Here is a 17816-nt window from a genome sequence, read left to right as displayed (position 1 = left end):
CTGCTACTGGGTCTTATTGTAAATTCTACATGACATCTCATTTTGGTTTTATCCCAGTGTTGGGATGTGATTGGATGCTAGGAGATGATATATTTACAGTGGTGCCCCGCAAGACGAATGCCTCGCAAGACGGAAAACTCGCTAGACGAAAGAGTTTTCCGTTTTGGAGGTGCTTCGCAAAACGAATTTCCTATGGGCTTGCTTCGCAAGACGACAATGTCTTGCGAGTTTCTGTTTTTTTTTCCTCCCCCCCTTTTTCTAAGCCGCTAAGCCGCTTATCAGCTGATCCAATCAGCAGATAAGCCGCTAAAAGCCTCTAAAAGCCGCTAATCCGTCAATGGGCTTGCTTCGCAAGACGAAAAAACCGCTAGACGAAGAGAATCACAGAACGGATTCTTTTCGTCTTGCGAGGCACCACTGTATTAGATATTATCCTTCCTTCCTCACGTCTGTGAGTTCAGCAGACTGCCATCCCTTTGCATCTTAAAAGGGAAGCTTAGATAGGCTAGTGTTAGCCTTTTAGTTTAAGTAATCCTGGATGGTTTAAAGCAGACTGGATTCTCCTGGTATTTCTCCCCTTTAAAATATCAATCACACCGAAAACAATCTTGTAAAAGGGAAAAGAAAAAGAAAAATTACTCATTCAGTATACTGCTTGGAGAGTAATAGGCAGGCTTAAAATGGTAATTCAGCTACAAAGATATACTTAGAAATGGAGTCTGAACTTGGAGCTGAGATATGTAGATGTTGTCATGTTGCAGGCATGGAGGAGAAGAGCAGAAAGAGAGTGTGCCCAGGTAGGGAGGAGGATACAGTGGTGCCTCAGGTTAAGTACTTAATTCGTTCCGGAGGTCGGTTCTTAACCTGAAACTGTTCTTAACCTGAAGCACCACTAATGGGGCCTCCTGCCGCTGCCCTGCCGCCGCTGCGCGATTTCTGTTCTCATCCTGAAGCAAAGTTCTTAACCCGAGGTACTATTTCTGGGTTAGCGGAGTCTGTAACCTGAAGCGTCTGTAACTCGAGGTACCACTGTATATAGTAATTTACTGTGAGCCTTCATGTACCTATCAGGCAAAGCATGAATCATTTGACTGCATTTAAATAGGCCACACAGACTGATGTAGCTGCATAGACCGACCGTATGTTCTGTATTACACACACACACACACACACACACACACACACACACACTTAGGAGGATCTTCTGGGTCATAGAGCCCTGGTGAGGCTTTGATAGCCTGCAGGGAACATAATGTTGAACTAATGTGCCTGATACAGATAGGTAGCCGTGTTGGTCTGCCATAGTCAAAATAAAAAAAATCCTTCCAGTAGCACCTTAAACACCAACAAGTTAGTTCTTGGTATGAGCTTTCGTGTGCATGCACACTTCTTCAGATACACATGTGCCTGAGAGAGCAAAGGATGACAGGAGCTGAACAACAAGTTACAAAAAGGAGGAACGGGCTTGGTCAGAAGGACTCCAGAAAGCTCTCCCAGTTTTTTGCTGTTATAAATCTGCTGCTTCCTCAAATGATATGGGCCACATCTTCTTAGAGCTTCAGTTTTCAACTTGGGACCCTGCTGTCAAATGCCTACCCAATTGTAGGCATCACAGTCATAGGCATCACAATTGTCGACAGAGAGAAGGCCTTTGCATCAGTGAGCATAAGAAACTAATGTACATCTTATAACAATCTAATGCAATACAAAAATGTGATAATAAAACAAAACTTTTAAATAAGCAAACTACATCAAAAAGTAACATTCAACAATTATTAGAGTAGTATAAAATAATATCAACATATGAAAGTTAAACAGAAATCCACTCAATAGTTACAATAAATAATTTCTAAACTATAATCAATAAAACACTTCTCTTTGCTTTCTGTTCAGGCTTTAGTTTATCAGCACTGTTTATTTATTTTGCATGTTTTGTGTCATGTTTTTCTTTCCTTTTCTGTTTGCCTTGTATGCCGTCCAGTGGTTTGGAAAGGTGGTTATGAAAATGTTTCCATGAATGGTTGGTACCTTAAGGGTCTATCTCACTGACTGCTACAACCCAGTCCACTCTGTTGACTTAGCAAAGACTTTCCTGCACTAGCCTTACCTGTAGAACGAGAAGAGAAACTTAAGTGGGTCCACTGGCTGTTCTTTGTTTTAAGTTGAGTGCAAAGGACTTCTAGGGGTGTGTTGTTGCTGTGGTCACCCTGTGGCGTTCCTCTTGCACCTTTCCTTTGTGCTGCTCCATTTAGCTGCAGGGCACCTTGCCTTGTAGTTGTAAGGATATGCTTGTGAAATACCCTCACAGATCTGAGGATGCCATTCAGGGCATTCTCACCCTCCCTCACATATTGCTGACACAATCATTGCAAATAACATAGCTAACGGGTTATGGCTCCCAACAGCTTTTTATTTCTAATTAGAGATATATTCAGATATACAGTGATACCTCAGGTTATATAGTAATAATAATAATTTATTATTTATACCCCACCCATCTGGCTGAGTTTCCCCAGCCACTCTGGGCGGCTTCCAATAAAGTGTTAAAAACAATACAGCATTAAATATTAAAAACTTACCTAAACAGGGTTAAGTACTTAATTCATTCCGGAGGTCCGTACTTAACCTGAAACTGTTCTTAACCTGAAGCACCACTTTAGCTAATGGGGCCTCCTGCTGCCACCGCGCTGCCGGAGCACGATTTCTGTTCTCATCCTGAAGCAAAGTTCTTAACCCAAGGTACTATTTCTGGGTTAGCAGAGTCTGTAACCTGAAGCATATGTAACCTGAAGCGTATATAACCCAAGGTACCACTGTATATTCTTTTAATGTGATGAGTAGTATAGTGTGTTTTCAAATTCCACACAGAAATACATGCATGCATGACACATGAAGCAACTTAGACATTTGTCTCCGCACTTGTACAGTTCTTCTGAAAATTCAGGGGGGAAATTCATTTCAGCCGTGGCATTCCATAAACATGTCTGCACGCTCAGAACCCAAATGGATGGGGTTTATAAATTGAATGGCATGTTAAAATAGTAAGTGAGGCTACTTCAAAATAAGCTTGCAGTTCCACTTGCCTAATTCAAAAGAAAATGATTTAACCATTTCAATTTGCAAACAGAAAAAAAAGACAACTCCGGTTTCCTCTTCTCTTCAACCTTTGAAAGGACGCTAATTCCAATTAGACTGTGCTACAAGTCCATGCAAAATTAGCCCATTAGACTGGAATGTTTGTCTCTGCATCTGCTCTCCTTCTGTTAGACATGAGTCGGGGCTCGCCGCAGGCATGTCATCACTCACAGAGCCATCAGGCTCTCTAAGCTGGAGCTGTAGAGACCAGACAAAGTGCACCTGTTGGACAGAGAGGGAGTGATCTTTTTTCAATGTGAACTTAGGAAGGGGGTTAAATGAGCACCTGGGCACCAAAACGGGAAGAAAGGAATAGCCATGTTTTGAGTTCTGGCACCTCCTGGTGGTGGTACCAAGAAGTGGCCCACTGTTGCTGTCGGTCTTCCCATCTCCTCTCTGGGGCATTTGGAAGAAGCACTGCAGTGCTGATGCACAACTAGCCTCTCTAGAGACTTTATTATCTAGTTTGAGTAGCCTCCCTTTTCTTTTTAGCAAGCACCCCGCTTTAGGATAGGATGGCCCAAAACAAAGCAAAACGAAAAACCAGCAATTGGGAAGTTTCCATAGCGGAGGAAATGCTTTTGAAAGGCATTTGGATGAACGGGGTTGAAATGACTTTTAAATATTTTTGCACCCAGATGCTCTCTTAAAATCCAATTCTGGTTCAGCCTTTTAAAATCACAGCCGATGTGCAAATCTTATCTTTTCTTTTCAGTATTCCTTCTACATTCCCTTTCCTTACTCCTCATTATGAAGCTTTGGCAGTTGCGTGGACTTCATTGCAGACCCACAACATGCCCTTTCTGAAATAGGCTATTGCTCTGAAATACATTACCTTGCATTTGTTCAGGCGTGTGTGTGTGTGTGTGTATGTGTGTGTACACATTATTTTCAGGCTGCCATGTATCACAATTTTTTTCTCTGGGTGGCTCACTCAATAAAAACTACAAAACAACAACAAAAATACAATAAAATTCAGTAAGATAGGTGCAATTAGTGCATCTCCGGCAAATGGCAAGTGGTCCTGAAAGCAATACTGGAAATTAATTCTCTGGGGCAGTCACCATTTGATACACTGTTAATCACTGCATTGCTACAGTTAACATGATCTTCATATGCCCTATAACAGAAGAGCGTTCATTCCACACTGTCCCAATTAGTGCCTAGGCTTAATATCATTAAACTAGCAAGGATACATTTGCAAAAGTCTCATAGACATTCACATATTCAGCCCAGCTGAGTTATTATTTGAACCAATCCAGTCTTTCATTTGAAGAGTATCTTTTCTTTCCATATTTGAAAGGATTCATAGTGAGTAATAGATATTTGAGGTTGCGACTGCAATTAGCCATTTCCTATCATTAATGGACTTCCAGTTCATTTCATCTGTAGGTCATGACTCTAGCAGATGGAACTCTTAGTTGTAGACCATCCTTATGAATTATTGCCACTGCATGCATGCTATACATACTCAACTTTCTCTAATATCATCTCCCCCCCCCAAAAAAAATTAAGTGCTCCATAATTATACATTTGTAACCTATTTTTTTTCCTGACAAGTGCCTTTCAAACTCATTTCATCCTAATTCAGAGGCACGTGTGATAATAAGGAACTGCAGATCTGCACATAAGGGCCTGAAATCAGCCTCATCTGAAGCCACTGGGGGAGGGGAAATATCACTGCATTTCCATCAGGTCTTCGAAACGGCTACAAAAGGGCTCTAATGAAAAAATAACAGATGACCAAATGCATAGCATGCTGAGATAAATGCATTCTCTGTTTTACATTTCTCTGCCACCCAGGAAGGTGCATATCTTATTACCTTTGCAAACTTTGCTCCTGTGGGTCAGTGTGAGGCTTTTCCCCCCTCCCAAATGAACAGCAGAGTGTTTATGCCCATAATATAATCCTTTTTTATATATATAGAGCCGCCACTAATGCTCTTTTGAGTACGAAGACTCATTAGGAATTAGTTAGAGGCAAGGGAAAATTAATAACAGTATTCGCAAAAATCACACTTAATGCTTGCACATTGGCTTTCTTATTTCAGATACAAAATTATGCACAAAAAAGCTTATATCTGTGTGTGTGCGCGCGCGCCGAGACAGTATATTTTAACCTTCAGCAGAGTCCAACTCCTGTTGAAATCAATGATAAATCTCTCATAGATTTAAATGGATCAGAATTTCACCTCTTAATATTTACTTTACTCCCCTCCCCCCAAACAAGTGTCCTTTCTTTTCTCGCAGCTGCTAGCATATTGTGATGTTCAGTTAAAAGCTCTCCAATGCGATCATATTTCATGCAGCATGTTGCTGGTCTGGCTTGAATCAAAGGGGCAGATGTAGTTAAAGCTTTCTATGGACCTTAGTTGTACGGTATCAGATATGTCTTCTGTCTGTGTATTTTCATGCTGCATTGGCGCAAGAAAAGGTTTGTGGATGTAGCAAATCTTTTCCAGCTCTAAAATGTGTGATTTAATAGTGCATTAGAGCAATCTTATCTTTCGAGTTTCGTGGCTTTCTTAAAACCTATTGGTCTACTTTAAAAAAAGGAAGGGAGAAAGAAACCATATATAAATTCATTTAGGTTACGAACACTGTTTGTTTCTTTATTTAAAGCATCCCCCCTTGCTCTTTAACAGAAAAGGCTCGCAGAATGGCTTACATAAGATCAATAAAAACAATACAACCCCTGGCCCGCTGGCTTACAATCCGAAAGACCCAACACAAAAGGGAAAAGGAGTGGGAGGAAATAAAGGAACCTTGAGCATCAGTTCTTAAGATTGCACAATACTGTAGTCCTTATAACGACCAGCTGGAGTGGAAATAGTGCAGGGGGGGAAGGAGCCTGGTGGAGCTGTTCTCTAAGCAAAGCCAACAGAGAAGCGCTGCTTTGCATCTCCCCTTCTGCTAAAGCCTGGCAGAATAGCAGTTCCATCTACAAATGCATGACTGCATCTAAAGATCACCGTACATCTGGCCTGAATTTATTCCTGCGATATATGCTAGCAATTTTTTTTTTAACATTTCTGTTGTTACGCGTATTTTAATTATACATTAGAATATGGCGGTTGCTGCAGTTGTTGTTTTAAATGCAGATAGCTACCCATATAAAATATACAGTGGTACCTCGGGCGCTGTGGGTTAAACCACAGAGGCTAGGACTTGCTGATCAGAAGGTCAGCGGTTCGAATCCCCGCAAAGGGGTGAGCTCCCGTTGCTTGGTCCCTGGTCCTGCCAACCTAGCCGTTCGTAAGCACATCAAAGTGCAAGTAAATAAATAGGTACCGCTCCAGCGGGAAGGTAAACGGTGTTTCAGTGTACTGCTCTGGTTCGCCAGAAGCGGCTTAGTCCTGCTGGCCACATGACCCAGAAGCTGTACGCCGGCTCCCTCGGCCAATAAAGCGAGATGAGCGCCGCAACCCCAGAGTCGGTCACGACTAGACCTAACGGTCAGGGGTCCCTTTACCTTTACCTTTACCTCAGGTTAAGAACTTAATTCATTCCAAAGGTCCGTTCTTAACTTGAAACTGTTCTTAACCTGAAGCACCACTTTAGCTAATGGGGCCTCCTGCTGCTGCCACGCCACTGCCACGTGATTTCTGTTCTCATCCTGAAGCACAGTTCTTAACCCAAGATACTATTTCTGGGTTAGCAGAGTCTGTAACCTGAAGCATCTGTAACCCGAGGTACCACTGTATATCTTGGGTGGCTTGCAAAGAGAGTCACCAGAAAGCTTTTAAGTGGAGGACTCCTATTGAATGTGTTGAAATTAATTCAATATTGTGATATTAGTTTATTGCAATTATATATACACTTGGATTTGAAAAAATAAAGAAAGCCCAATAAGTGGTAATTGATCAAATCAAAATTATAGAACAAACTCAGTGCCCCTTGGTCAGTCTTAGGAGGGACACTAGGCTCCTTTGCCTGCTCCCACCTCTGGAGTCTGTTGACCCAAGAATAAAACACTTACTATACTAAGATCAGTATACTTGAGACTTAGGAACGTTGACTCCAACTCCCAGTGCAGCTTACACATAATTCTTACTGATTTAACTTATTTAAAGGGGACTTTGAAACTGCCAAAGATTATTAGTGTCTGATATTCAGCTAGTTAAATGAATTCAGGTTTTCTTTACTCATTAGCATTATTTTCTTAAGAATGGGTATGGTTGGATGCTAGTTTCCTACTGAGCCGCTTCACTGTTGATGCCAATACTTCTACCTCCATTCCTCAACTAATAGTGCAGTCCTAAATGTGTCTACTCAGAAATAAGTCCCATTGTTTTCAATGGGGCTTACTCCCATGTGAGTGTGCATGTGATTGCTGTCTAAGCTCACAAGCTGAGGTCACCGTTCCTTGTCTGTAAAACTCCAGGGGTTTTGAAACTTTGTGCATTCAAGTGATATTACAATGGTACCTCAGGTTAAGTACTTAATTCGTTCCGGAGGTCTGTTCTTAACCTGAAACTGTTCTTAACCTGAAGCACTACTTTAGCTAATGGGGCCTCCCGCTGCTGCCATGCCACCAGAGTACGATTTCTGTTCTCATCCTGAAGCAAAGTTCTTAACCCGAGGTACTATTTCTGGGTTAGCGGAGTCTGTAACCTGAAGCGTATGTAACCTGAAGCGTATGTAACCCGAGGGCTTGTGGCTTTTGAAATAAGGTGTTTCGATTCCAGTCTAAAGTCCCTCAGAGCCATGATGATGGCATGTGAGGCAGAAAGGCATCTTCACAATGCTTAAAAGCACCACTCTTTCCTTCTGAAAGCAGCACAGAGATAATATCTGTTTATTCTTCCAATATCTTGCACGTTCATATTTAATTTTTTAAAATGCTAACTCAAAAATCCCCTCTATTTATGAATTCTTTGTTCTTGCAGAGGGAGTGGAGCAGCAAGGCCAGTCTCCTTCACCCGTGAAATGCAAAGCAAAGCAATCTGAGGACCTGGAGGACAATAATGAGGGTAGGTGGGATTAAGTCTCCTCGGAGTCATTTATCAGTTTTTCATTACACAAAGATAGGTTCCCTTTAATTTTCAAATTATAGAATTTGCAGTCTATTTGTTTTAAAATATTACTAGTGTCTATATTTACTGTGTGATTTCTTTATCCTCCCCTAGTGCAGTTTGGCCCTGGGTTAACTGAACTAAGCAACTATTCTTTTATCTTTTCCCATGTGTAATTTTGACCCAAATTTTTGTGTGACAATGATATCCTTTCTGGCAGGAGAGAGATAACAATTGTTTTAATACCACAATGCTATTTAGTATTTACGGGCGTTGGAAAGATAAGATGTGTAGTTTTCAAAAAATGTGTGACCAGGAAACCAAGCAGTTAGCATAATTCCAAAACAGAGTAATTCCGTCTTGTCACGCTACTATGATTGGTCTTAAATAAGAGTTGGAACAGGGCACAAAAAGTCATATTGTTAAATCGCAATAGCAATTTTCTGTTGAACATTCCATTGACTTTCATATACTGGATTTCAGATTTACAGCCTGATCCAAACATTAGCTGGACCTTGGCTGCATACACAGAGCTCCCAATGCAACCCAAAATTTCACATTTATTTCGGCTCAGCATGTCCAGTGTGGATGTACCTATGCAGCTGATACCCACTGAGGTGAACAGGAAGCTCCCTGCTCACATGGGAGCTCCATGCATGGATCAGAGCTGGTGTAGTCTACAAGAGACTGAGCTATGAGAACGAACCTTGGCTACAGCTCATGCTTGAGGAAGACAGAGCTTAACCACAATCCTGGGTCTGGATGACACACTAAGCCAAACTTTAGCTTAACCCAGGACAGTTTGGGAGCAGGAAGGACCAGAGGGGACATGTTTGCAGAGTCCCAGTAGGCCATAGTTTCTGCGAACCAGTCCACTGATGTTGTTGTTGTTGTTTAGTCGTTTAGTCGTGTCCGACTCTTCGTGACCCCATGGACAAGAGCACACCAGGCACTCCTGTCTTCCACTGCCTCCCGCAGTTTGGTCAAACTCATGCTGGTAGCTTCGAGAACACTGTCCATCTCGTCCTCTGTCGTCCCCTTCTCCTTGTGCCCTCCATCTTTCCCAACATCAGGGTCTTTTCCAGGGAGTCTTCTCTTCTCATGAGGTGGCCAAAGTATTGGAGCCTCAGCTTCAGGATCTGTCCTTCCAGTGAGCACTCAGGGCTGATTTCCTTAAGAATGGATAGGTTTGTTCTTCTTGCAGTCCATGGGACTCTCAAGAGTCTCCTCCAGCACCATAATTCAAAATTAGTCCACTGATAAAAAGGGCTAATTGTTGCCATAGTTTCCTTCAGCGTACTAAAGGATTGGTACTGAATGGGGCACATACTCCTGAAGCTGACTCCTGATTTGTTCATTGTAGTTAGCAAGGAGTCAGAGTTGCATCAGCCCAGTGATACAGTGGCAGACCCTTAAAGTGTCCCTATTTTCCAGGGACGTCCCTGATTTAGAAAAGCCGTCCAGGTTTCTGAGTTGATCCCGGAATGTCCCACTTTCCCCTATTTTTTTATTGGAGAAATGTTGGAGGGTAGGGTTAGGATGTCTCTATTTTCATTGGAGAAAAGTTGGAGGGTATGGAGTTATCCAACCCCTGAGCTGTCTGAAGGCAATCCTGTATAGGGAAGCTTTTTTAAAAAATATTTAATGTTTTATTATGTTTTTATATGTTAAAAGCTGTCCAGAGCGGCTGGGGCAACCCAGTAAGATGTGTGGGGTATAAATAGTAAAATTATCATTATGGAATTGGAAGTCCCTATTTTCATCGGAGAAATGTTGGAGGGTATGCTGTGGTGAGAGAAGCACTTTCAAAATCAGTCCTATTTAGGACTCTCTTAAGCATCTACATGGGCTTTTCTGAACCGCAAAGCTATTCATCTAAGAACAGAATTTAACTTCCAGTTAAACATCAGCTAAAAAGAGACTAATATTTAAATATTATAATCTTATATTGCTGCTTCTATGCATAACACAACATGTAAGCAAACTCAGTGCAGCATATTCTATGATTTGTAGTTGTGCAGAAGAATAGCTTCATTTGTGTATTTACGATGCATGCTATTCTTTTTCTTGAGTAAGAATAGTCAGTAATAAAACGACACAGATACCCATATACATTTTATCCTGTGAGCCTCTGTTACTTGACATTGTTCCTTTAAATAAACACCAGGGATTTCTGTATTAACCTTTTAGCAACCACTAAATATCTACAGTTGGCACTCCATACTATTATTTTTTTGATAAAATAATGATATGGTGATGATTAATGCTCCACTTCCCACTCTCTTGTAGTGTATGAAACAGGACTGATATCATTTCCCCACATTAATGAACTACCAAGGTTTGCGATTGCTTGAAAAGGCGTGAGTGAAATGTTAAATCAATGTTAGTACTGCAAAGCCTTGGGATGAAGCAACCTAAAAATCTAAATTAATTAACAGGAAGAGGGTGAAAGGGTGACTCTTTGGAACTCCTAAGTTCACCACATTTGCAGTAGTATGTGTACTGCAATGCTTTGCCCTAGCTCTGATGTGGCGCCTGTGCTTTAATGACATTGCGCAGGTGCTACATTTGAGACACTTCATCCAAAGCACTTATATGCTTTAGCTGCAAATCTTAGGATTAGATAGATTCACTGTTTGTGCAATACCTTGCTAGCATATAAAAGTGTTTGACGGATGACCCAATCATCCCTGGAAGCAAGGGTCGGCAAATCATCTTTAACACGGTGAATCGTGGATTGACCCCTTTGCCTTTTAGCTTTTAGGTTCAACGTGAAATGTATGAAATACTGTTGAGGAACTGAAAGTCGTAAGTTTCCTGGCAGATGTGTACTCTCACCTTCCGCATGGAGTGCAAAGGCACTGAGGAGTTCACACAGCCTTGACAAGTCAATGGACAATTATTTTCCAATCTTCTTTATAGATGTGTATTTAGAGATTGATGCTTCTAGCTTTCTTTCTCCGGGGTTCTTTCTCCCCTTATAAATATCTCTGGCAGGGCGGCCCACCCATGAGGCAGAGGGAAGCTGCCGCCTCAGGTGGCAGAATCCCATGGGGAGCTATCTGCTCACGAACCCTGCTTGCCCCTGCCATTGTTAGGGTTGTACAGCGCCAGCAAGCAGGACTTCAGCTGAGGGGACTTCACCTCAGGCGGCAAAATGGGACGGCTCATCCCTGCTCTGTGGGAAAATATCTTGGTGAGATCTGGACTGTTGGTCATTTTACTGCCACACTTCAGTTCCCATTTAAACATTTTAGAAGTATCCCCAAAGGCTGCTTCACAAACTGCAGGGTCAGTTCCACGTACACAGCCAGAAGAAGGGGCTTACCACAGGCTCCCAAGTGGCGGTTTTAAAAACATTAGGTTTCTAGCTGTTACACTGTAATGCTTAGTAGCCCTCAGTCAGGAAAGCAGTCCTGAACTGAGTCAGCAACACATTTGACCATTTGCTTAAGGGATTCTGCTCCTGTTGAATCAAGGGCCATCAGGTCTTTTCAGTTGATATTTCTTCTGAGCAATATTCAACGAAAACCTTGAAAGCCAGGTGTAGTGGATTACTGCTGGTGAAATGTTTGTGGTGTTAATGTCACAGGATGCCTGCTGCATGATCATGACTGTCACGACTATGACGATGATGATAATAATAATAATTTATTATTTATACCCCGCCCATCTGGCTGGGCTTCCCCAGCCACTCTGGGTGGCTTCCAACAAAATATTAAAATACAGTAATGCATCAAACATTAAAAGCTTCCCTAAACAGGGTTGCCTTCAGATGTCTTCTAAAAGTCTTGTAATTGCTGTTCTCTTCGACATCTGATGGGAGGGCGTTCCACAGGGTGGGCCCCACTACTGAGAAGGCCTTCTGCCTGGTTCCTTGTAACTTGGCTTCTTGCAGTGAGGGAACCACCAGAAGGCCCTCGGCGCTGGACCTCAGTGTCCGGGTAGAACGATGGGGGTGGATACGCTCTTTCAGAAATGTCATTAGTTGAATAGCAACACAGCTTCTTTCCCTTAGACCTGTGTCATTTTCTATCCTTTCTAAAGACTGTGATTGTTTGTTCTTTTGAGACTTAAGTGCTTTGGCACTGTGATACTGGAGCAATGGGGTTATACATGTATGATTATGTTTGTACCTCACTTGTAATGTGTATGGGTTGCTCGTGCGTAAGTTGCCGCCTCTCCAGGCTTTGTTGCCTTACTAAACCTTTCAGTCTGGGCAGCCCTTCACTTCGTGGCTGCCTCAGTCGCTAGCAGAATCTGTCAGTGGGCGTTTCTTAAATCTTTTCCAACATAAAAGTTGTTTGACACTCAGTCTCCTCCTACTCTCTCTGCGCGGAAGTCTTCTGCGCAGGGTGGGCGTGGGTAGCGGAGGACCCGTGCTCTCCCCGCTGGTGTCCGGTGAAGAGTCTTGGAGCCCTCTCGCCGATTCCCCCATCAGCCCCTCTATATCCCTGGTGTTGCGCTGATTTGCTTCCCCATCTGGGGAGCTGCCTCTCTCCCTGCTGGGCCCTTCTCCAGCATCATTTGAGAGCCTTCCCTCTGCCTCTAGCTCCGAGGTCAGTTCCCTGACATCACCCTTGCTCCAAGGAGCTCAAGATGGTGTACCTAGTTCTCTTCTTCTCCATTTTATCCTTGCAACAACTCTGAGAGGTGGGTTAGGCTGAGAGACTGAGTGGCTCAAGGCCACGTTATGACTGAATAGGGATTTGAACCTTGGTCCTAGTCCAGTGCTCTACTGCACTAGAGCAAGAGGTTGCCTATGGATTATTCCTTTAACCACATATGCAAGAAGTTGCTAAGAACAGGGAAGCTACTCTGTCTTGTGCTGCAATTCAACAATCAGAAACACCAGCCTTTAATTCTTATTTTAAGTATTTTGCAATCTGAAACGTAACTCTTCTTTTCTTGGTCTTTTTTTTTTTTTAAGCTTCACATTCATTCCCTCAAGAACAGACAATTTGTCTCCCTCCCTCATCCCCACACCCAATTAAATAGTTGCTGGATATTGTGCTACTGGTGCTGAAGCTGGAGAGGGGCACTAGCTAAGTGGAATATTAATTTGAATGCTTTTTAAATATTTGTCTACAAATCCCTTAATTTGTTCTCCTTTGGGCATTTCCACTCACTCACTGTTGTTGGTGAAACAGCCTGCCTGAGAAATTAATCACTCATTTACAGTGGCTGTTCAGAAGGGATAGAAAAAAGCCATTTTGGCTCAATTTTTGTATGCCTTCCTACTTACTAATGTAGGAAATAGTTCAGAAGTTACTTACATGTGTGAAGATTCTTAACTATCATCCTGATGGAAGGTCTCTTCCTGTTCTATACCAGATGCCCATAGAATTAGATCTATGCTTTGATACAGACCAAAGATACTTATCTGAAACCAGAGACCCCTGAAATGAACAGTGTTGATTGTAACTTCGTCTGTGATATCCTCAGGGACAGCCATTTAATTTTCCACTATAAACCTGCGCCCCATTTGCTATGTTGCAGAAATATATACCAACACAAAACATGCAGTGGTTGTTAAACTCTAAAAATCCTGGACTATCTTTTTAAAAAAATAGAAAAAAGAAAGGTTTTAAAGAGTAGCATTCTTAGCATTCAGTCAAATCATTTCTCTTCAATAAAGGGAATTTTATAGATCTCTTGAAAAGGACAATTTAAATGAAGATAAAGTACTGCAGAAAAAGTCCTTTGGGGAGTAGCAAGGCAGCAAATATCGCCATGAAACATTCACTCTTTAATGCAAAAATATACTTAAAGGAATTCAGCCTTTCTAGTCTGCTTGAGACCTTGTTACTGCATTTTAGGTTTGACAGTTTCCATTTGTCTTGACACATTATAAATACCTGGGCTACCAAATAGTTTCTTTCTGTATACATATATTTAAAATCACTATGGCCGGGATCCAAAAAGTTCCAAATGCAAGTGGAATGCACGTCTGCATTTATACAGTGTGTGAGAGAGAGAGGAGAGGGGGGTAATGATTTACCCAACTTCTGCTGCATCCCATATTATGCCAGAGGATCGCCCAACTCTCAGAAGTAGCTTTTCAGGTAGGGCAAGGCCATCTCTGTCTATCTAATACGTGGGTGTATTTATGACACTTAAATAGCACCTTTTCCTCTAAGGAGCTCAAAGCTCTATACATGGTCTCCCCTCCCCATTTTAGCCTCACAACAACCCTGTGAAGTAGGTTAGGCTGAGAGACAGTGACTTTACCAAAGGTCAGGGAACTGCCATCGACTCACAGAGGTGAGAGATAGCGGGGCAACTGTGTTACAGGGAGCCTCCGAAAATCTTGGAAGCAGTTCCTCTTCTGGCGAGGAGGAAAGCCCCCACCTCCAGTGGAGAAGAGGTGCAAGGACCAGAGGATGCTAGAAAGAGCCTTAACACCGCACCTGAGCAAGCCGGAGAGGAGGGAAGCACACCCCTGCCACCGCCCATCATGCGCAGTAGCTTGAGGCGCAGGGCGGAGCGGAAAAGGCTGGTGGTGACGAAACTTTTATGTTGGGGGAGGTACAAAAGCAGACCACTCCCAGATTCTGCTAGCGATTGGTTTTTTTTTTTTAAAAAAAAAGATATTTATTAAAAGTTTTTAAGATATAACAAGAAAAAAGAAAAATAAACATACAAAATAAAAAACAGTTAAAAACACACATTAATTTTCAATAACATAACTTCCATACACTTATTTCCTCGGACCTCCTCATACCTCCCTTCTTTGTATTCCAATTCGATTTGTTAGTTCAGCAAATCCTTACCATTAAACTTTTACCCATTTGTAAAACCTCTTTTTTTCATATCTCTTAAAGCATTACAGCTGGAAACTGCTTAGTTTCTATCCAACATCCTTCTAACATTCATTAATTTTACAATGTTTCTGTAAGTAGTCTTTGAATTTCTTCCAGTCTTCTTTCACCGACTCTTCTCCCTGGTCTCCGATTCTGCCAGTCATTTCTGCCAATCGGATTCTGCTAGCGATTGAGCCAGACATGAACTTATGACGCTCTTCACTGTAAATAAAGGTAAAGGGACCCCTGACCTTTAGGTCCAATCATGACCAACTCTGGGGTTGCGGCACTCATCTCGCTTTATTGGCCAAGGGAGCTGGGGTACAGCTTCCGGGTCATGTGGCCAGCATGACTAAGCCGCTTCTGGTGAACCAGAGCACCACACGGAAACACCGTTTACCTTCCCGCCAGAGCGGTACCTATTTATCTACTTGCACTTTGACGTGCTTTCGAACTGCTAGGTTGGCAGGAGCAGGGACCGAACAACGGGAGCTCACCCCGTCATGGGGATTCAAACTGCCGACCTTCTGATCGGCAAGTGCTGGGCTCTGTGATTTAATCCACAGCACCACTCGCGTCCCTGTAAATAGTTTGCAACAAAATAAAGCCTGTAAAAGACAAGTCAGAGTCCTGCCTGGCTACTCTCGAGCAACCACAACAGCATCTGACAGTTACCCAGTGAGCTTCATAGAAGCCCTGCTCTCCTAGGTCATAGCCCAAAGGTCTGAACATCAAGCCACATTGGCTCTTCAGATCCTATATCTAACTGGACAAATTCTGTTCTGTTTGGGCTTTATTTTATTTTAGTCAGTAGCACTGTTTCGTGAAATTGGAGCCCACAACATCACAATGCACATTACATTGCAAAACGAACCCACTGGTAAAAATATGCACCGCCAGGACAGAAGTTGATGCAGAAAGGACTCTCTTGCGTTTATACATGCGCAAGACCTATGTACACATGAGACATCTATCTTTTTTTTTTTTTAGTAATAAGTGAGGGAGCCAGGCCTTCTGGTTTTTCTAGAAATGGTTTTAATTCTGTTTCCCTTTTCTTCTTTTCCATTGAGATAAAATAAGGTGCAAAGTTCCAAGTCACTAAAGTGACTAATGTAATGTTGTCAGAGGAAAATTATATACAGTGACAACCTGGAGTACCTCCAGGGTACTCATCTGTCAAGGAACTCATTTCACATTTCTATCCATTATCTGAATAACCAATAAACCCCCGTGACTGCGTGGTGCAGAGAGGAAGCAGTGATGATAGCCTTTATGAAATTTTAACACAGCTATTGCTTTAAATAGCATTGTGTGCATTTGGAATACCACACTGCCAGGTCTCTCCTTTTGTTCTTCTCCTCCCCTTATTATTATTATTATTACTAGTAGTAGTGGTGGCGCCAATGGTGATGTTTTCTAGAAGGCATCTAATATTGACCTTACCTTTTAGTGACCTTCTCTATTTCCTTTTAACAGTTTTCCAACCCACTACATTGCACTGCACAGGGCTGTATGCAAACAACAGGCTTTTATTAATTTGTGGCACATAAAAAGAACTGTGCTCCATTGACTAGCAACCCATATAAAATAACAGCAATCCGCTGTGTTAATTACAAAAATAGATTCCACAACCTCAGTGTGAACAATGACTTAATCAATGCAGAAAGCAGTGATACTGAAGAAAGGCATCAAAGCATTTAAGAGGAAGTGTTTTGTTCCTTTTTTATTTCCTTGTGGTGCGTGTTTCTTTTTTTGACAGAGCAAGGTTGTTCGCCATTTTTAATATTCGGATGAGAATGTCATGCTGCATGTGCTCCAGCTACCTCAGCTGGTCACCAGGGACAGCCCTTATTTGCTGGTATCTACCTCTGGTAAAAAAATCTTATTGCCACGTGGGAAGATGCAAGGGATGCTTTTTAAGCACAAGCTTGGATGTCTCTTCCGCAAATGAAAGGGCTCATCCTGTTTCTCCAAGGGACTGAGATCCATCAGAGGCTCCTGCTGGAGGATCGAGGGAGGTGATTTTTGTTTACCCTCCCCGCTGCAGCCCCTCCCCTGGCAACTTCCCACACTGTTCCGGGGGGTCCTTGGACCCTCTATAGCAGCGGTTCTCAACCTGTGGGTCCCCAGATGTTGTTGGACTACAACTCCCATCATTCCTAGCCAGCATGACCAGTGGTCGGGGATGATGGGAGTTGTAGTCCAACAACATCTGGGGACCCACAGGTTGAGAACCGCTGCTCTAGAGCTTTTCAGGTGTCACAGTGGGCTGCAAGGCAAAGGAGCAATGGGTGAAAAATGCCTTCCCTTAGGGGCACCGACTTGCACCCAAGATCGAGGGATCCTGGTGCTCATCATGGGCATGTCGCGCGTTGCGTGTGTCTGATGCCATGCACTCATTGCACGCGCAACGTCGCATTGTTGGAAGGAGGCTGTGTGCAGAGACCAGCACGCTGTGGCTTCAATGGTTGGCGGCTCCTCCTCTCTTGTGCTGAGGAGGAGCTGAGCACTGAAGCTGCGCCATTCTCGGCTCTGTGCTTAGCTTCCTCTGCCCCCTCAAGAATAAGGGAACCCAGGCCTCTGCCAACATATACTGGTGGGGCCAAAGACAGCTCAGCCCCCCTGCCTTTCCCCATCCTCCAACAGGAAGTTTCAGCGAGCTCATGGCAATTCTGAATCCAACCCTTTGTCAGTATACCTACCCATTCACTAGATCTGTGCATTTTCATGACTACTGAATGAAGAGATGGGAAATCCTAAGTTGCAGCATCTGAAGCTGTAACCTTGAACACATTTACTAGGATGCGAGCCCATTTAAGCACAGTGGGACTTACCTCTGAGTAAATATGCATAGGATTGCACT

The 17816-nt window shown here is 42.8% G+C and overlaps 1 protein-coding gene across 7 annotated transcripts in view; it reads left to right on the top strand.

Moving 5' to 3' along the window:
* Positions 1–17816, top strand: part of MACROD2 (mono-ADP ribosylhydrolase 2) — a 1043571-nt gene that overhangs the window by 911152 nt on the left and 114603 nt on the right. For all 7 annotated transcript variants that reach the window (XM_082215586.1, XM_082215585.1, XM_082215587.1 and 4 more), the window contains one exon: positions 8025–8108. In XM_082215586.1, the coding sequence (XP_082071712.1) occupies positions 8025–8108 (84 nt within the window). The remainder of the gene's footprint in view (positions 1–8024; positions 8109–17816) is intronic.

This window comes from Podarcis vaucheri, assembly GCF_965113315.1.
Source record: "Podarcis vaucheri genome assembly, chromosome: 3".
NCBI classification, from domain to species: domain Eukaryota; kingdom Metazoa; phylum Chordata; class Lepidosauria; order Squamata; family Lacertidae; genus Podarcis; species Podarcis vaucheri.
The sequence above is the reverse complement of the archived record's forward strand: the minus strand, read 5'-3'. Positions and strand labels throughout refer to the sequence as shown.